This window comes from Podarcis tiliguerta (genome assembly GCF_965153285.1).
Source record: "Podarcis tiliguerta genome assembly, chromosome: 6".
NCBI classification, from domain to species: domain Eukaryota; kingdom Metazoa; phylum Chordata; class Lepidosauria; order Squamata; family Lacertidae; genus Podarcis; species Podarcis tiliguerta.
This window is the reverse complement of record NC_139539.1, coordinates 41,328,478-41,349,832: the sequence shown is the minus strand read 5'-3', so window position 1 is coordinate 41,349,832 and position 21,355 is coordinate 41,328,478. Positions and strand designations below refer to the sequence as shown.

The window sequence follows — 21,355 nt, the reverse complement described above, 5'->3', positions numbered from 1 at the left end:
CCATTGTTTAGGAATTTCTAGGTGTTTGATGAGCCTAATGAAGAAATCTAGGATTTCCTCACTGCAGTTTTATCTGGGAAATGATTGGAGGTGAATAAAGCATGCGGGACAATTTGCACTCATCCAAGCTTCATCTTTCCTTTCTGGCATGCATGCGTTTGGAAAAGGAAGGAAAATACTACCTATTTGGTGCCTGGGTGATGGCACTGCAGACGGGTTATCAGAAGAGATCTCCTGTCCGGGGGCATCCTCACGCGGAAAAAGAGGGAAGACAGAGAACAGGTCAGCCACACCCAACAAGCAATCCAATGGGGAGAAGTCTCAAGCAGGCGAAGCGTAGCAGGAGCAGAGTTGACTGCCGTGGAAGGGAAGCTGAAGCAAAACTGGAAGGGCCGTAGCTTAGCAGCAGAGCATCTGGTTTGCATGCAGAAGGTCCGGGGTTCAACCCCCAGCATCTGTGGTAGGGCTGGGAATGTTCCTTGCCAGAAACTCTGGGAGAGATGCTGCCGGTCAATGTAGACAATACCGAGATAGATGGGCAAATGGTCTGACTCAGTATACTACAGCGTCCTATGTAACTGGGCACATGCCAGATGCCTTGTGAGTCTAAGGCTGAAGGATCACATTGGCCCTGTTTGAGCTTAAAATAATCCAAGAGAAAATTGGGGGAGCCGATTCCTCTCTATCTCAGCCCATGGAGCCAGTATCCTGCTAGGCAAGGGGAAATGCAGATATGCAAGGGTTGCAGCAGCAGGGCATGCCATAAACAATATTGCAGCATGAATGTGGGATGAAGGAAATGAACAACACTATTTAGGTCTATCTATTCAGAACGATCTAAGTCTATCCACCCTACGAGAAACTTTATTGTGGGTTGGTTATCTAATCCCCCTTAATAATAAAGGAACAAAAGGAACAAAACACAGAAGCAACCAGAGACTATTCTCTGGTACCTTACTAACCAACACATGTCTGGATCTGGGGGATGCTACAAGAACTAGCATCTAAGACTGAAAGCCATACTTACTTGGTAATCAGCCCCATAATATGCCATAAGGATGCCTATGACCCAACTATAAAGTTCCCTACCCTAAAGTACTCAACAGATCATTAATAATGGTGTCACCAGTCCTCTGCACCATGGGTGCACATTGAGTTCTTAGAAGTATCTCCAGGCTGAGGGGAGCATGTAAGCGTGACCCAAATCCCTATTTCACTGGAGTGGTCGGACAACACCTTTTTTATCAAACCTCGGTGAGGTAGGACCCAAATGAAGAGCTTGTGCCCTAAAAGGGATCCTTGCTTTGTTAGTAATCTGGGATCTGACAGCCCATCCAACACCACTGGTGCCAATAAAGCTTTCCAGAGGGCAAGCTCAGGCTTCTTCTCAAGGTGACACTATAGAGAGAAAAGAGGGTCCCTGTGCGCACATCTGAGCCAGAGGCAGGCAAGATGCCCAGACAAGCATACTTCAAAGCTCATCTGTTTCTAATGGAGCCACAGCATCTCTAGCTAAACATTCTTCTTTTCTCTCCCCCCTCTATGGGGCAGGCAGGAATGTTAGTAAAAAAACAACCCCACATATCAATAGTTTCTGGTTCTTAAAACATCCCTGTCCCATTTCAGTCCCATTTATTCTCATTAAGAGGGCATAGATACCATAGCACACCCCTGGGACATCTGAACTAGAGCTTTATGGTGCTATTTCAACAAGCAGTAAGTAGCTTGCATGCAGTATAATGGAAGAGCCCTCTAAAGGGATGCCTACAAACAAAATGATTTAGGAATGTAACGTATGGATTGGTTGGTTTGTGTTCACATCATGAATCTTTGTTCTAAGATTTGTTTTGCATAGGTAGGAAGACCTCTCAAGCACCCGAATTTGAAGCTAGTGTTTCTAAACTCTCTAAACTCTCCCTCATTAATTTTCAATGTCCCTGATTTATTTATGCTTTTTTAAAAAAAACAGGAAACATGATGTTGTGTATTAGATCACATTGTTTAGAGACTTAGGATCTGTATCCTTCATTCAAAAGGAAAACTGGATGTGTGAGTCAGCACATGAAAAAAAGTTGGCATATAAATATTTTGACTCAGCCTTGGGCTGTTACAGCAAAAAGCAACTTGGTGGTCCAGGCAAGAGAGGCAAAGCTTTCCAGCTCTTCTTTGCTCATCCCTCAAAACGAACTCACAATAACCAATGTGTGACACCCTTCCAGCAACGGGGAGTTGTGCACATACTCCTGGAACAGTGCCATATCCCTTAGGATGTGATGCCAGAGGTTGGGAATGACTTCTCCTCTTTCCTGCAATGTCCCTTGCACGGATGACATGTTTACATCACCTCTGGTCTCCCCACCTGCTCCCCCCAGATCTAGTGCAGCAGGGCAGAGAGCTGCTGCTGTTGCTCTGGTGCAAGGAGGCATCACCCACCATCAGGACAGAAGGAAGGTTTCTGTGACTAAGGGGCAAATGCTCAGACTTTCCTTCCAAAGTGGGGCTGGCTGAAGAGGCACGTGCATTTCAAATAATCAGCACCTGCTATACCTGCCCTGTTAGTTGAATCATGCAGGAATTCAGACCTGTGGCAACTCTGAGGAGCAGAGGCAGACCAAGTAGCTTTAGGCTGTGATATGAGCAAAATAGGATGTGCCACTCCCGCATATTAGAAAAATTCAGCCACTCACTGGATAATAGGCATGAAGCCCCTGTGGTGTATTGGTTAGAGCAGCTATCCACAACCTGATGCCCTCCACATATTTCAGACTATAATGTCTGTGCTAACTAGGATGGATGGAAGTTGCAGTTCAAAGCATCTGGAGAGCACCAGGTTGGGAAAGGCTAGGTTAGACTGCAGCACTTGGGCCAGGGAGATCTGGGTCCAGTCATCATCCTCATATGGAAAAAAAAAGCCATAATCTCTGAGGTTCATCAAGAATGCCACCCCAAACTCATTGGGAGAAAGAGAAATATACATATGTAATGGATAAGTATATGAATAAGGCACATTTACAAACACCATTCCTTGTCCCGTGCAATGTTTTTTGTGGGGGTGGGTGAAACTAAGTTATTTAACAATCTAAAGCATTTTCCAAGGTCAGTGTTTCCCAAGAGTGTACAGCATGAGTACTTGTGTATTAAAAGGGAAGAAAATGATGTCCACTGCCAAAGCACCTTTCCTCCTCTACTACCCGACAATGCCCTGTGCACAATCAACCATTTTAGAAATAAACAAGCAAATAAATCTTGTTTGGGAAAAAAATGTATGGAAGAGGAGCAAAATAGTTTTCAACATTTCAAAATTAAGCAAAGGGTTCTTCCTCCCGGATGCCCAACGTGAGACTCCCACCCGCAGCCTTTGAGTTGAGCAACTATCCAACTACCATTGTGGGTTTGATCAGTGAGAACAGCAAGGGCTCCTGCAGCTCTTCAGCATTTTTCCGGCTTGTACGCACAGCCTTCCTAGTAAATATGTCTGTCAACAAGACGTGCTTCCCTCTCAGATGCCGAGGCTCAGAAACAGCCTCAAAGTCCCTGCAAGCAAGCTTGAGGGACCACAGTCAAGCATCCGGAAATAATGTACTTTAGCTGCCATGCTCTTCCCTTTTGGCCAGTCCTCCCTCTGCAACAACTCCTCAGTGCTATTAGTCAGAGGGCGTGAATATCTCTCCTAGGCAGCTTGGTGGGGACCACACGGAGCTGCGTTTTTTAAAAAACAAAAAACCAGAAACTCCAACAACAGCTCAGTCTTGTGTCTAAAGACCACTGCAGATCAATCTTCCAGTATCACAGACTTCTATGAAAGAACATCTTCCAAAGGAAAATGGGAAGTGGGTGATGGTATCCCTGAACGTGCTGCTCATTACTTCCTGTTGCAATACTTAGGGACAGACAGGAAACCTGTGGCCTTTCAGGTGTTACTGGACTCCGATACCCATCAGCCCCAACCAGCATGGCTCATGGTCAGGGTTGATGTGAGCTGTAGTCCAGCAACCTCAAGAGGGCTGCATTGCATTTAAGGTCAATAACCTCCCCAGCCTCAAGTCCCCCATCATCAGCATCGTGAGCATCATCATCAGCAATAACTATTCAATGCATTTCACACATGTCAGCAGTGGTTACAATGGCTCTGAAAGGTAGTAGGTCCGTGTTGTCATTCTCATATTACATAGGTGTCAGGCTGAGGGTAATAGAAGAATGTCTTGCCTAAATTCAAACCTGTTGAGCTGCAGTGAGATTTGAAGGGGATACTTCTAGGTTCATGTCCCAGTCCCTTAGAGACTTCACAACAAAGGAAAGTTGCCAAAATTAAAATAACCAACTGGTGAAAGGAACACTAGGTTATCATGGTCTTGGAAAATAAGGGAATAAAGTCTTACAATAGAGGTGTTCATGTGTTACATTCAACAAGTGTACAATCTGTGTATCTGTGCATTCAACAGTTGAGCTGTACACTCATCCAGTTATTTACATGTAATATTCAACAAGTATATGGTCTGTGTAACTCGCTCATACCTCTTCATTCAGTCGCCAGTCACCTGCCCACCTTTAAGGACCAAATTCACAGGGTCACGAGCACCACAGCCTAAGAGGAGCCTAAGGACCACTTCTGATACCAACACACAGCTAGAGCAGAGCAGCTTCCAACCACACTTCTAGCTGCGCATTCAAGAACATCCTGCCACCTCTGTGAGAACCTCAGCCATTTACTGACCTTAAAGGTGTATTTCCTGCTGATGTTATCTGACGGCTGAACAGCTGCAACCCGAAAACTGAGAAGTGGGATGCTGCCCAAGATGCTTTCCTCCTTCTCGTCTGCATGAAGGAAGGTGGGAGATCAAAGAATTAAACACATTTGGAGGCATCCCTTTCTCTCAGCCAACAAGCTAGAAATGCTGTCGCTGTGGAAGGTCTCACACAAATGGGCTCCTTCACCACCACCAGTGGGAAAGAAGAAGCCTTACTGGCAAAATAAGAGCTGGAGCGTTAAGAACAACAACTGCCCCAAGTGGGCCTACACATCTACGTACCTGGGGAAAATGGCTCCTCTCTCTGTCACATCCGTGCCTGCTACTGTCTCTGTCTCAGGCCGGCAAGCACCCTCACACACATATCAGTTACGTTTACAGCTCACAATACAGTCTAGTTAATAATTCATCCCCACCTTCTAGATTCACTGCCAGAGAGGAGTTCAGGCAACAGGTTTCTGAGAACCAAAGGTTGTGAGGCAGATTTTATTTTTTTATATATAAATATAAAATCTATACACATACATACATACACACACCCTGTATATGTATGTATATATGAATGTACAGTAAGCCTACAACTTATGCACATTTAACTTGTGCACATTCAGCTTTGAACGCATGACCAAACAAAACAAAACAAAATGAGAAAGGGGACAGGGTTCTGGGGGAAATGACTTTGACAATCCCAGCCACCACTGAAACCAATGTGTTTTGACTATATGTGATTTTGGTTTAGGTATGATCACTGAAACGTAACCCCCACGTATGGTGCGGGTTTATGACAGATGGGAAGCATGTGGCCCTCCAGAATATGTTGGATTACAATTCCCATCATCTCTGGCTATTGGGTTTTGCTGGCTGGAGATGATGGGAGTTGGAGTCCAACAAGTAGGGCAACAAGTCCCCCATCCCTGAATACACACACACACACACACACACACACATTTGAAGATGAAAATGCACTGAAATTTTGAATTCTCATTGGGCATTTTTCAGTCATCCAAGGACTGAAATAAACCACACACCTCATGGACTGGAGGCCCTCATCTTATAGGCACCTCACAAGCCTCTTTAGCCTTTTTTGTACCATCACAAGTCCAGTTCACTAAACTCTGGCCTGAAGGACCAGTGCCAGCCCCTTTTCAGAGGAAAGCATGAATTACAAAAGGGCGTGTGTGTGAATGTGAATGTCAGCACATATCCTCTGTGTAAGAAAGAACCAATGATCTAGGCCATCTGCTCCAGAGAAATATGGCAATAGCTGTACCAAGTCTGGCCTTCGAAGACATAATGAAACGTACATTCCCTTCCACAGCTTATCATCACACAGCTTGCATTAGAAGTTACCATAATGCAGAGAGGAGGAAAGAGAGGCATGTTTACTAACAAACATTTTCTGCCTCATGTGTAATCTTCTCCTAAAGCTGCAAAATGCCATGCTGATGCCAGATATATGGAAGGCTATACAACCAGAGACGGGATTTCTCAGTGCATTGTCAAAGCAAGTCAGAGTTGCTGTACGTTTTAGCTTTAAGCATATACCAGAGATTTACACCCATTTGTCCATCTCTTCCAACAGTAAAATAAAACACTGAGAAGGGGCGGTCAGCCCTCAGATACCCCACAACATTGTCTCTCTCTGTTTGCTAAGATTCATTTTGCGCTGAAATTTTCTGAGCAAATTGGGCAACTGGAGAAGAGGCAAAATGCTGGCAGTCTGCAGAACAGTCACAGGAGAAAAGGCAGAATGGGCATAGATGTGGGTGGGAGGGAGAAAGAATCCTCCCCAAAGCTATGACTCACCCAGGGGGATTGTGCCACTGTCATTGCAGTGTTTTACATGCACTCAAATAATGAGTCCCACTTCTTGGTAAACTACGCTTTTTGGCCCTGAAAGAATGAATCTTTTTTCATGTGGAAGGTGACTTTGCCAGTATCACAGACACCCATTGGTTATTACCCATGACATCACTGTGAGACTTGTTGAAAGCTGCTTTTGTGTCTACTCATGCCAGTTTAAATGCCAGCATTTCTCCAGAGGCTGTATGCCATCTTCATCAGATGAACACATTGCTGATACAGGACTCCAATAGGAAAAGACCAGCCAAAGCATGGAGATGAACGCAAGCTCTTGACTAAATAAAGGCATAATTTATGGCTTTGATTTCACACTGTTTTCAGCACTTGTGAGTTACTCAAAGTGACTACAGACCAGACCTTGGTTCTTCTACCTACCTTTGTAGTAGAAAAGGCAGCGATCCACCAGTACAAACCAGCGCTTATTCCATTGCTTCACCCCAGAACTCGCCTGTAAAGAGATGTTGAAAGCAAATCAAGGCCACAGCATTGACAGCACTGTATGCAATAAAGAGTTGTAGAAGTTTGAAAAACTACCCATGAAGAGATGGAACAGCTGGTGCTGAGCTCAGCAGAAGCAAGGGATCGCTGGAATTCTTAGGGGATTTCCAGATAAATAATCCAGAAGACCTCTGAAATCAAGTTGAGATCCTGACAAGGTGGATGGCAGGATAGCAATGCCCAGTATTCTCAGTTACAAGTGCATGTGGTAGTTTGGATAAGATTCCAAGTGGAGTGGATACCAAATAGTTTAGACTTAAGTTTTCCATTGTGTCCTTGGCTGTGGAAAAGTTTGGGCTACATTAGGAACAGAGGAAGTTGTGGCGCTGGATATTTGATGGACTCCAACTCCCATCAGCCCCAGCTAGCATAGCCAATGTTCAGGGATGGTGGGAGTTGTGGTCCCCCAACTTCTAGAGGTTCTTTATCCTAGAGTTACATGGATGGATATATGATGGTTGGGTACCCAATAACCTCTGTAATGTACCTGCTTGAAGAGCCAGCCACTCTTAGTCACTGCAGCGTTGGGATTCCTCTTCATGGAATTGGAGCGCTTCCCAAAAGCAATCCCTTTCCGAGAGGAGCGTGAGGCCTTTGGGAAATGAAAGAGAAAGATTTAGGAAGGAAGGCTACTGATGGAGTGCACAGATTCCTCTGTGGAAATCGCTCACAAAACCACAACCAATTCCAGGAGGAATAGCACAGGATAACATAGTGTTTGTTAGGCTGAGGAATGCTGGGTGGAACACTGATTTCTTAACACATAGAAAAGACCCATCATATAAGAAAGATGAAGCATTCAAACCATGGGAAACCTGTATTCCAGCCTCCAAAAGTTGTTGGATTACATATACCTGACCACAGGCCAGGCTGGCTGAAACTGATAGGAGTTGGAATCCAACAATATCCGGAGGATATCAGATTCCTCATCCATGATTTAAACCAACCCACAGTGATGTTTCCACCCCAGATTGGGTAATATTTGTTGTTTATGATAAGAAATTCCATTTCTCACAAGAGCTCCATGGATGATCATAAAGGCAGCCATTGTTTTTTAGGTTTCTTGTTACTTATAATCTGCTGTGCTTGCCATTTATCTTTCAGGATTTCGTAATGCTGTCCCCATTTTACAGATGAAGAAAATTAAGGCCCAAATAACTTGGGCATGTTGCTCAAGCAGAACATTGCCACAAAGGGTGGGGGGAGAGAACCAAGGTCTCCACGAGAGAACAAAGCATACCCTGCCATTTGGTCGTTCCTGAGGCAAGTCTGAAACCATGGTATGATTGGATGATTCACTGTTGACTGCTGCCGGCCGTTTGCTGCCTGATTTGCTTGACATGTCCAAGGCAGATCTGCAATAGGGCGACGAAAAGAGAAGCATAATATTCCAGCATATTTTGCTAGAAGGAAAGAATTATGCTGCATTTGTACTGGTTTGTGGGTGTGCTTTAATTTTTGCATTTTGCATTTTTAATATTCTATTTTTGCAGGTAAGCTGCCTAGGTAAAATTTGTTGATGCACGACTATGTACAACAAATAAATAAATATTTTCTAGTATCTTTAGCACATAATGCCGTCTGGTTTATTTATATATAATGCTGTCATTTGCACACTCAGATAAAGTCACGGGTGCTGGTCTACAGTCACAATTCATTGAAATCAATGGAGCATCTGTACATCAGCTTCAACAATATCAGGAGCTACATTGTATTGTTCAGGGCTCTTCCACACTTCCACTTGCCCTGCTGCTTTTCTCCAGGGAAAACCCACTGTTGATTGCTGAATCAATGCAAACATCAATTGAGCGTTATCCAGATGGATATTTGCTCCAAATTAGTGCTAAAGAGAAGGGACACGGGTGGCGCTGTGGGTAAAAGCCTCAGCGCCTAGGGCTTGCTGATCGAAAGGTCAGCGGTTTGAATCCCCGCAGCGGGGTGCGCTCCCGTTGTTTGGTCCCAGCGCCTGCCAACCTAGCAGTTCGAAAGCACTCCCGGGTGCAAGTAGATAAATAGGGACCGCTTACTAGCGGGAAGGTAAACGGCGTTTCCGTGTGCAGCTCTGGCTCGCCAGAGCAGCGATGTCACGCTGGCCACGTGACCCGGAAGTGTCTTCGGACAGCGCTAGCCCCCGGCCTCTTGAGTGAGATGGGTGCACAACCCTAGAGTCTGTCAAGACTGGCCCGTACGGGCAGGGGTACCTTTACCTTTACCTTAGTGCTAAAGAGAAGGTATTCTGGGGGAAAGTGGTGGAGCAAAGGCAACACCACTTGGACCCACATCTAGAAAACATGGGGCAAGCAGAAAAATGTCTGGATCAATGCTCTCTAGGCATGGGACAAGCAGAAGTGTGGACAAGCCCTCAGCCTTCTCCAACCCAGTGCTGTCCAGATGTTTTGGACTATAGCTGGCTAGGACTCATGGAAGCAGTATTCATAAACATCTGGAGGACTGCAGTTTAGGGAAGACTAGCACAAATGCTTCTTCACATCCATCAGAAGTTGCCTTGCAGCAAATCCTTGCCATTCTTTCTTGAGCTGTATCTCTGGGGCAAGAAGAATGCCATTTGCTCTCAGGTGGCACACTTAAGCCTTCTCGGCTCCTTCATGAACCACCACTCTTGTGCTCAAAATGAGAGAGAGGACCTACCTTTGCAAGTCAAACTGGTTGTTCTCTTCTGGGATTTGGCCAGTCACTGGGTGAATAAAAGTGTTCCGTCTTTCATTATGGCTGGAAAAACACACAAGAGAGATGGGTTATGCATTAATTAGGTGGCTCAGGTTGAAGTACACTCCCCATGTTGGCTGAGGATTCGTTAGATACCACCGAATTAATAACCTGTCCAAACAATCCATCTTTCAGAATGATCACCCATTATCTATAACTATTCAGCGGCAGTGGATTTACATGACCAGCGGCATCAGTTAATTCAATAAACTCCCCTTTACGCAGTACTTCAATGCATGTGCCACTTGATTTATAATCATTAATCAATTAATAATTTCTTATTGTTTAATTATTTCTACTGAATTTTGAATTATTAAGACTGTTGAAGTGACTTAAAGGGAAAGAGCCGCCACACAAGGTTTTCAAAAAGAAAAAGAAAACAATTCAAGGTATATAACTACATTAGTAGTAGTAGTAGTAACAGCAGCAAAATAATAACAATATATCAACAGTGAAATGAATTGGGTATACAAATAATTACAACTGAGACTCAACATTATATGGCCACAGGATTGAGTATATTCAATCCTGAGTTTGGGGGTGGGGTTGCCCCCTTAGATTTTATACTACCATCACATTTTCCAGTGGTACCAATTTGGCTCCATTTCTGTCAGCATGCACCACCTGATTTCACTATTAGAGGGAGTGCCAGTGTGCAAGGAGACCCTTTGCTTTTAAGTTCTGGCCTTTTTATTGCTACACCTGGCCCAGTGATCAATTGGGATACTATAAACGTCTCTACTTTCACTGCAGGTATAGAAATATGTTTATGTTTTCCCCTTGCTCATATCAGAGAAGGAAATTGCAGTCTGCCTTTGAGCCTAACTTACAGAATCTACAAAAGCTTTACCCCGTCATTGCTGCCTCAAATGTGCTTATAGCCTACAGAATGCTTCCAAGGAATCAACCATCAAGAAGTAATAGCACATACAGTTCAATGTAAGTGCTCATTTTGGGGAGCTATGCTATCACGGCAGCCAGGCATCTTATTGTCAGCTTCTGTGGAGGAATATCTCACCCTGCACGGAGTTTTTTCCATACAGATCTGACACCGCCTGGAATAAACAGCATCTGTATTAATGGCTTTAATGAAAAGGAAGCAGCATACATAATACACCAATGAAAGACTTGCGCAGTCACCAGGAAACAAACTGTGAGCTCAGCAACCTGTGAATTTCACCCTGCCACTCAAAAGAAAGCCTTTCTCATGGTCCCAGATCTCTCTGTCAGTTATTCAACCACACACACACAAATGCACACACCAACCACAATAATTAAAGTCTTCACAAACAGCAACTGTGATTCAGTTTGAAATATTATCATTGCACACCTGAGGCCCAAAGCATATTACACTGGAGGGAGAATATTAATACAGTCCTTTTCATGCACCCTCCTAAATGAGACATCAAGAGCTACACAGCCTGGTGTTTTTTTCTGTTCAAGGGCTAAAATGGCCACTGTCTGCTGGCAGAAATCTGGAAAGAGTGCTTTGTAGCCTTCCCCAAGCCTTTTGCCAGTGAAACATTTTGAGAATTCGACTGTTTGAACACTGAAAACTCTGGCCAAATGCCACTGATTTAAACCATATGCTAAAGAAGATAGGAACTCATTCTACAGGTTTGGGGCTAGTTGCTGCCAGATCAAGACTAGCCCTGTAGTGTAAACGTTGCTGCCGATAGGAATGAAAGAAATGACTCCGTCCATTTTTCATGTCTCCCAGTGAGCAACTGCAATGGTAAAATTCAAAAATGCCCCACCTCCACTATGATCCGCTGACAAACAAGTGCCTCAATATAAATATTTTAAGTGGCACCTCTGTGTCATTTATGAAAGTGCCATGGACCTGCACTTCACAAATACATTGGTACAGAAAGCTGTCACTCCATTGGTGCTAAAGAATGAGAGAGTATTTAGCGAAAGGATGATGCCATTCAGAGGGCTAACTAGCTAAAGCTAAGAGATCATTTTCACATTGTGCAAAGCAGTGGTGGGACAATTTTGGACAAGACCACTTTAGAATGCAGGTAGGAGGAAGTCTTATTTTTTAATGTTCCTCTAATGAACCCATTCCTGCCAACCTAGCAGTTCGAAAGCACGTCAAAGTGCAAGTAGATAAATAGGTACCGCTCTGGCGGGAAGGTAAACGGTGTTTCCGTGCGCTGCTCTGGTTCGCCAGAAGCGGCTTAGTCATGGTGGCCACATGACCCGGAAGCTGTACGCCAGCTCCCTCGGCCAATAAAGCGAGATGAGCGCCGCAACCCCAGAGTCGTCCGCAACTGGACCTTACGGTCAGGGGTTCCTTTACCTTTAATGAACCCGTGTCTGTGCATCAGATTTACACCAGAAAGAAAGGCTGAGGATACCCTTATTTCTGCTAAGTTTACCACATTCAAGGAAGATACAGACAGACACACTGTATCTGGGAGTGGGGGAGAACAGAGACAGAGACCCCACATGGAACAACAGATCTATCCAGCAACAAGACCTACCCCATAAGCATTTAGTGCTTTTCCAAATAACACTGCAGTGTACTGGCTCAAACAAAAAAATATTAAGTTACAGAAGCCAAAACAAATCAAGGCAGCAGCACTCTGTGATGTGCTTTTCCAGACACAGATTTTAATTAGAACATATTCTATTATCTTGGCCTTCTGGGCATTGTTACTTCTCTGGGCCTGTTTGCAAAAACAAAACAAAAAACCAATGGTTTTCATTCCAGCCCACCCTAAGGAAGGTTGTCTAAGGCCTAGTGTGTGTGTGTTTATGCCCTGATCTCATGAACTGAGTGTGCACATGATGAACCTGTTGTGTGAACTGCATAAGAACAAATCACAAGTTGGGCTGCACATGAGGAATTCCACACAATTTGTCCCTTGCACAAAGGAAGCCTTTCCTCCTCACCCGCTGCATCTTCTTTCTGTACATCCTCTGAGCTTTTAAATGGCCAGGCTTCATCTTAGGGCAAAGAGTTGGCAACCCAAGTCCAGAAAAGAAGAGCACTGAAGAAAGTTTATTGCAAAGCAAGGCGCTAAACCACACAAGGACGTCAAAGAAATTCAGGGCCCCTTGACAATTTGGAGCCTAGACATGGTTATCAGTGAGTGAACATGAGTGTGGAGTGTGTGCATAAATAACAGAAGACTCAGTGACACAATGGCCAGCTTACTCAGGTTGGGCTGCCATTTTCTCTTTACTACCCCAGAATTACTCTGGAGTCTGACCCTTTCCCTAGGATGAAGAAACTTGGCAGGCTGAATATCACTTGGCCAGCAGCTGCCCCTCCCAATCACCTTCATGGCGGCACTTCATCACTAGTTTCTAAAACAAATCCTTCCTCTTGAGGTTATGAAGGCTTTACAGTATATTCCAACTACAGAAGTCTAGTCCTTAAAATCAGGAAATGATTTTCACATTTTAAAGCCAAACTTGCCATTCCTGCTAAACCTGAATCTACTTTCACTGAATTGTTTTTCTTAATTTGATAACATCCTTTCTAGGAAATGTTTATGGAGTGGCAAGTTCAACCACTGCACCCTCCAGCCTTTCCCCAAAGCCAGTTGTGGGTAGGGTTATAAAACCCAAGATCAACATAAAACAGAGTAGGTTCTGCCAATCTCAGCAAAGCTTCCGAACCACTTGCAACTTATGAAAGGGGTTAACTTCTGTGTGCTGAAGAAATGCTGAAGGCTGTTGGTATTTCTCTAATAACTGGGTTGGTTTTTTTTAAAAAAAACTGAACATGGGGATGCATGCAAGCAGTGAAGCAGAGCAGGGCTAGTCTTTAAGCATTATCAGTTCCACCACCCCACCCCCCAGCAAACAACATACCCTTTGAGCTCCCTGCCCCTTAACTCATTTTCACAAGCCAGCTGCAAAACTCAGACTCTGGTTCATTATATCAGACATGCACAACACCAGTTAGCTCATAGGAGAAAGATACTTTGAGGGCGAAGCATCCATAAGCCGAAGTGGGGGGGGGGCAGAGACCATGGCAATCAAGGCGATCCTGCTGGCTTCAAGGAGCTTTGGACTAAGACCACAGAAATTTCCTGGAGCAGATTAAAAGCAGGTGCTGGGTAACAAGCTGTAACTGGCACACCTTGCTTTGAGCCGAATGATACTATCTAGAGTATGAAATGAGACCATGAATAGCGTTACATAACAAAACAGTGGGAGTTGTAAGGAAAAGTGCATAGGAGGCCATTTCTTACTCAGATCCTGATACAGGAACTACCTAATAAAAGAAACAAGAGGAGACCAACATGGAATTGAGAGATGAGGCAGGAGGTAGATTCAAAAAGAAGACGGCCTTTTTCATGCCCCCTTCTGCTGACCCCAATTTCAGTGCCTGTCTCCTTCTCCCATTCTCACCTAAGTTTTCTCCACAGTCCTCTGCCTCCCAATCACCCACCCTGAGAACTTAAGAAGAACCTGTGGATCAGGCCAACAACCAATCTAGCCCAGCATCCTGTTCTCATAGTGGCCAACCAGATGCCTGTGGAGAAACCCACAAGCAGGGCTCAAGCACAAGAGCACTCTCCCCTCCGCATCTTCTTCCAAAGCACATCTTCTCCATCACCAAAATGGCAAACCTGTTTCCTCCCTACTCACCCCTCAAAGCAGTTCCCTCCTCCCCTGACTTCCACTGGCAATTTGGGGTAGTGGATCTCAACTCTTTAAAGGCACTCTCTTCCTTGGTCTTCCTCTCCTCTGCCAATTGGTATGCATGCCTCAGCATCCGCATGCAGACAACAAGGCTTGTAAATTGATAGAAAATTTAATGTGCTGGTTTAAAACAATGCGAAGTGATCAACCATCTCAGGAAAACAGCTGTTGGGGAATATCCCACAGATGAACTGCCAGAGGCCATGCTTTCTCTGCTCGCCACCTTGGGAATATCTCCCTTCTGATGTCTTTGGTTACCCCACAACCCCTCCCAGAAGCTCCATAGTCTCCTGGCATTTTGTAGCCAATACAGTGGTGCCTCGCAAGATGAAATTAATTCGTTCTGTGAGTTTTTTCGTCTTGTGAATTTTTTCTTCTTGCAAAGCACCACTGTGCATTGACGGTTTCCCATAGGAATGCATTGGCAGTTTTTTAAAAAAGGCACAAGACGTTTTCGTCTTGCGAAGCAAGCCCATAGGGAAATCCGTCTTGCGAAGCAACTCAGAAAACGAAAAACTCTTTCGTCTTGCGAGTTTTTCGTTTTGCGAGGCATTCGTCTTGCGAGGTACCACTGTATAGTTCTTCATTACTGAAGTGAACACTTCAGAACCAAAGAGCTACAATTTTGACTAGTTGATTATGGTTGATTATACACCACCTTGCAGCATTATTTCGGCCTTAAATTGGCTTCTGACCGGTGCTGGAACAACACTACCTGCCTGCTGACTCCAGCTCCACTGGCTTCTGTCCAGGGTCCTGACGACTTTCTTCCTATTCTCTCTTGCACTGTGTGTTCACTACGATTACTGCTGCCTCCTGCCTGCTGATCCATGATCTTGCCTATTTATTTATTTATTTATTGCACATAAATACTCTCCCCAGGCTTATTTCACCTCTGTGGGATTTTTCCTCAAACAGGAGGCATCCTTCAGGAGAGCACATATATCTGAACTTTGTTCTATATAGTGTGTGTCCAGATTGCCCTCACCCCTTCCTGAAATCTGAAGCAGTGCCCCTGCACAACTGCACTACCATGCACAACTCAGTAATATTTAAGGTGCTCTTCCGCTATTAAAGTAATAGCCTGATGAACCATTAGCATAATCCAATATTGCACTAATTGTCTATGATTTGGAATTATCTTGGCATTTATTTGTGGTGGTATGAAACATAATGAAGGATCAAGACAGATAATGCTCTTGTAATTTTGTAGTGCACCTAGAATGCAAACCCCAAGTGTTGTTGACCTCATCAGCTGAGGCTTATCCTTGGAAGCTAAAGTGACCCTGATGGCAAATATCAGATGTCCCCAAATGAGGGCACCTTCAAATGAAGTATTCATGACACAGAAGTAGCATGGCAAAATCTTCCGAGGGTAAATTTACCATGTCAAAACGCAGTAAGATAAGTTCGACTGCAAGGCACAGGACAATATGAAAATCCTAGGATGGGGTGAGGTGAAAGATACTTGTGAACGTATCCCTCCAGGAAGTGTGGAGAGCAGTCACAGATGGGGTTCAAGAGCTCAGAAAGGTGGAATTGTGGAGATCTGGGGCTCTTCTGCAAATTCTGCTAGAAGATTCATGTGGCCTATTTCAAATGTGGCAGGTGTGTGGTGGATGTTTTCAGCTTTGCATGTAGCAAAATTTCTAATTTTAACAAATGCCTTTTTTGGGGGGAGGGCAGAGCAATTGCCCTGGGCTGCATCCTCTGAAAAGGGCACATTAAGCATTGTTGAACAGTGAACTCCAGTTAGGAGGCAGCATAACAATGACACAGGGTACAATGAGGAGGAAGAGGTAACTCAACTGAATACTCTGCTTCCTGGACTTCTCAGGGTTCTAATATGTGGCTGGTTTTACCTCTGGTATGCCACAATAATATGCAATCCACCACCTGTTAATTCAAGATGAATTTCCGCCACAATTGTCAGGATGCCCACATCTCCATTTTACTTTCAGGAATTGAATCCCAAAGCAACATGAAGCAACTTTCTCCAAGGCTACTATGATGGTCTATTTTGAGGTCTTCCATTTCCCAGCACAGCATCTAAACTAAAGGCTTGTGCTTTATTTATTTCTACAGGTATATGACCCCCCCCCCCACTTCCTGGTTCCTTTGCCTAGTAGAGATGGGTCTAGGCTAGGCTATCCAAATGGTTCATCGCCTTGCACAATGTCAACATGCAAGCCAAGAATATATTGCAACTGTGTTTTGAGTAGGATAAATAAGCCTTGTCACTAAACCCAAGTTCCGAAAGTACACAGAGTTTCAGTAGAAAGCATGAAATCATATCAACAAAGTTTTCTTAAAATAAAAAATAGCCAGTACATAATTCCATTTCATGTTTTGTTCCCACCAATTCAATTGAGAAATTTTTATTAGTTCACATCCCAAATAAATAATATTGCATTTAAATTGAGAAAATAAAGGAACAAAAGTCCCCAAAACAGATTTTTTAAAAAATAATAATGGAGGTGGGGGGAGATGATACAGTTATGTTTATGCTAGTGCACTTGAAAAAAATGAGTTACAGCATAGCTAGTGACCATGTAAGGATGGCAATGAGACATACAAGAGGCAGAGCCTCGCTTCCTAACTACAGAGGCAAGCCAGAATGATGGGGGTGTTTCATATGAGAAGACCGGCATAAACTTTTGACTTGGACAACATCAGTCCATACCCAGCACCAAATTCAGAGAACTAGTGTTTGTACCTGTTAGCACTGTGTTCTGCAACAATGTCAGATCAGAAACTCTTGCTTGAACCCATCACCATTCCCAGTTAACAACAAAGTAGCTACAATTGTGTTTGCCCACATCCATTATTTGTTCCCCTTGCTTTTACCGTCCTGCATCTCCCTTGTGACTTTCCCCATTATTAAAACTTTAGAGTGTAAGGTCCTCGGGGCAGGGGCCTGTCTTTTTTATTCTCTTGTAAAGAGCCAGGTATCTTGAAGGTACTGTACTATATTACTACTACTGTTATTTATGAGGGCTATTACATGCATTATAATATTTCTTAGCTTTGGTGTAAATTTACCTGATCGTTATTCTTTCTTGGCACTCTACCTTTAAGTACTGTTTCGTTTCTAAACAGGAACACGGTAGCAAGAGACTCAGTTTGAGCACACATTACAAAGCCATGTGAAAACTAACTTTCCTGGAGCTGCCGAAACCACCCAGAGTGTTATTCATGGACAGGTATAGCCTGTGGGACTTTTTATAGCCATTGCACTGTTTTGCTTCCAGCCTTTATTCAGAAGGGTTCTTGAATCAGTTGAGCCAGAAGCAGGTTTGCCTTTTATTCTCAGGCTCCCTCCTCCTCCCTTCAGAATCCTTTGTAGTTGTGTGTGGCTTCTGCACCTCCTGCTGGCACTTGTCCAACCACCTCCTTCTCCACCCCCCACCCAGTTCCAGCTTTCAGGGTTCAGCACTAATGCCACCGAGCTAACTTCCCCAGAACCGCCTTAAATATTCCCTCCCCGGCAGCTGCCTCTCCTGGTCCTATTCCACAAACTCCTGAGTTAAGCATCTGCTACCCCAGCACTGCAATGCAGCAGTCACTGACCAAAATGAAGTTCCCAATGAGCCATTCTTTGAAACACATGAGCCCCCAGAGCAAGAATGACAAGGCCGCGACCCCGCTGCCTCCGCTCTACAGCCTTGCAGCATCTCCTGGAAAATCCTACCTGACCCGACGGTCCGCTCGGAACTTGAGCATGGTGGCAAAGTCTCAGCTGCGATCCCTGCCTGCAACCATGTCCCTGGAAGGTGGGTGAAAGGTAAGTCTTCCCGGAGCACAGCCGGTTCCCCTGTGCCCTTAGGAAATGTGCCATAACGGAAAGTCCTGTGCCGGCAAGGATAGGGATGTGGTGGTCCAGTATGCTCCCCCCATCTTTAAACTTCTCTACTCTCCTTGAGTTCAGGGAAGACAGCAGCTGCTTTCTGTCTTTCTGTTCTGATTTCTGGGCAGGCAAGAGAGAGGGAGAGGGAGAGAGAGGGAGAGGGAGAGATCTGCTGCCTCTCCCTCTCTCAGGCACCAGGGTCTATCTAACCTAGTCCAGCCTCATCATTCAAACAATGCTCTCAGCCTCACATGCAGCAATAGCAGCAGCCAGCAGGCATTGCAAAGGAGTGCAGGGGGGGTGGAGAGAGAGAGATTTCAAGCTCAGTTCCCCCAAGGAGAGAAAGGTGAAGGGTATACGGACACCGGCATGTGTCCAAATACACACACACACACACAGCAGGTGCAGCAGGAGACAGCTTGTGCTTTAACCTGATCAGAGTGTTTTAGGAAGAAGGGCTTTTTGTAAAGGCTGAAGGTGAAGAGCATAAAATGCTGGCATTTCCCTTAGCAAAAGATTCTTGGGGAGCTGAGCTCTATAGTCCTAGAAACTCTGTCTGACTGATCTCCTATCTTAAGTACGCTACAACGATGATGCCCATAAATAGATTGCGACTATCAAATGGATATTTGGTTCTGAAACATGCCTTTTCCATGCCGCCCTTTATCTAAGACTCAGTGTGAGCTGCAACACCTTCTTAAAATCAAGAAAGAAACACCATATGAAACAGCTCATTTAACAGACGCACAGATTTTTATTTTTTTATTTTTTGCTGCTCCCTTTGTTCAGGTTTGCCACCAAGATTTCCTCCTTGATCCTGTCTTGCTTCACTAATGCTCCTTTAATGTCAAGTGGTCCTAATGCCCTTAAATTGCTCTCCATGCTGGCTTATTAGGCCATATTGGTTTTGATTAGGCTAAGGCAATTTAATGCTGCATGAATCTGAAAAGTTCAGTAATTGTATTATTTGTACACTTTGTCAGTCTTTCTCCTGGACCCATAATCTAACTACTAATGCCCTTCCCTTCCCTTATTTGTTATATGAAAACTCTGCACTGCTTTCTGACCCACAACGGTCCTCCAAGCCACTAATAACCCACAGAATAAAAATGTCTAAAAGAATAAACAGCAGGACCATCTCAAGATCAAAGCACATATCATAAATAACAAAGACCCATGGGCAGAGAGCAGCAAGCATTTGCGCTTCCAACCAGAAAAGTTTTACAATAGGAAGGTTATATTAACAAATCTTCAAAATGGAAAATGTGTTTTACAGTTGACTGCTGACAGAGGAAGCATATTCTAGACTGCCTGCTATCCAGGCATTATCATTCTAGATGTGCAGGCCCTGACTGTCAGGCTACAAGCCTATGCACATTTATTTGTGACTAAAACCCACTGCACTTAGTGGGATTTCTGAACAACAATGCAATAAATAATATGCTTTCTATGCCTGGCTGGGTAGAAAGTCTAGGTTTGCCAGCCCACTCACATTCTACTAACTCAAAGCTAAGAATTCCTGCAATATACTATATCCTGTTCTTCAAGTGACACCTTTAGTAACATTATGTGTATTGGTCTTGAGAGTAACCTCTGCAATGTTCATGACGTTGACGATGTATCTCATTTTTCTTTCAAACTCAAAGCAGCCAACAGGCAAGAAATATCAAAACACAAACAATGAACAAAACAGTAGCAATGAAATCAACCTGCAAACAGCATCAAGCAAGCAGAATCCAACCAACAGTAACAGGAGTGCACAAATATGAGAGAGAGAGAGAGAACTACCAACCAACAACTGAGACAACTGTGTTGAAAACTAGAAATGGAAGGCTAGCAAGTGATTGGAATGCATAGGAAGGCACACATAGGAGATGGCAGAGATTAAGGTGCTCAGATTCCAAACATTTAGACCTACAAAGGCAAGAACCAGCATCTTAAAGGAGGTCCAGAGGCATTTAACCCCAATTTTACATCCAAACCTTTTGCTACTTGGGTGTTTATTGGGAATGGAAGGATGAAGCATATGAGTCAAATTTTGCATCGTTACCTGTTCATTTTCTGGACCAGAATGTGGGGTGGGACCACTACACTAGCTCCTGGAAGGTGGGTCACTGTTGCAAGGCAGTGCTGTAAACTGGAAGTGTAAGCCAGTGTTCCTGTCTGTGCGTTTGCACCACACTGACTTCCCCGCAACCTATCTCTTGTTCCTCCTGGCAATCAACAGTGAGCCATCTTCAGGGAAGATGGCATGAATGCACATGGTAAGGGCACAGTTAACTTACCAACTTAAGCAGGTGAAAGGCACCCCTAGTCAGTGCTACCACCTTCCTAGCCTTCGTAAAACAGTGTCAGGTCAAGGAGCTCCCCCAAACTAAAAACCTGTATCTTGAGGAAGAGTGCAACCCCAGCCAAAGCAGACTATATACTTCTCCCAGGATTGACTGATCCCCTCACAACAGCACTTTGCCCTGTGCAGAATAAGGTACAGATTGTTCACCTCCCATCAGATATGAGACATCTGTCATACTATAAAAAAGATAAAACCTAGAAATCAGCTGCAGGGCCCCAGGGTGTGATCTGAAGGCATTTAGGGCCAGCACCTTGCTGAAGCTAAGCAGGCCTGAGTCTGGTCAGGGCCTGGATGGGGGACCTCCTGGGAACCAGATGCACACTGCCTTGGGTTCAATGCCAAAAGGAGGGTGGAATGTAAATGCAAGACAATAAGTAAATACAAAGCCCTCAAATTGTATAAACCTCCCAATCATAAACATGTTTTCTCAGAAGCAGGTTGCCTAGTAGTAATTAACCAAAATGAGCCACCATGAAATCACTAGATTAAACCAATATCAAGAAGAAAATTGATTGGTCTCACTCTGCCTTCATAACAATCAAACCAGTCGGACTTAAGGAAGGCAAAGTGGGCATGAGGATTCTCCCTCAAGCCATTCAATGACATTTGAAATAGAAATTGATGAAGGCAGTAAATCTCAGAGCCATTTCAGAT

General features: G+C 44.3%; 1 protein-coding gene across 36 annotated transcripts in view; it reads right to left on the bottom strand.

Annotated features, from left to right (window-relative positions):
* PLEKHA6 (pleckstrin homology domain containing A6) overlaps nt 1–21,355 on the bottom strand; it is a 195,331-nt gene that overhangs the window by 58,531 nt on the left and 115,445 nt on the right. For 33 of the 36 annotated variants that reach the window (XM_083445473.1, XM_083445504.1, XM_083445495.1 and 30 more), the window contains 5 exons: nt 9,759–9,839; nt 8,350–8,464; nt 7,597–7,701; nt 6,987–7,059; nt 4,715–4,815 (listed from right to left, as the gene is read on the bottom strand). In XM_083445473.1, the coding sequence (XP_083301599.1) occupies nt 4,715–4,815; nt 6,987–7,059; nt 7,597–7,701; nt 8,350–8,464; nt 9,759–9,839 (475 nt within the window). The other 3 variants (XM_083445500.1, XM_083445502.1, XM_083445505.1) reach the window with 2 other exon arrangements.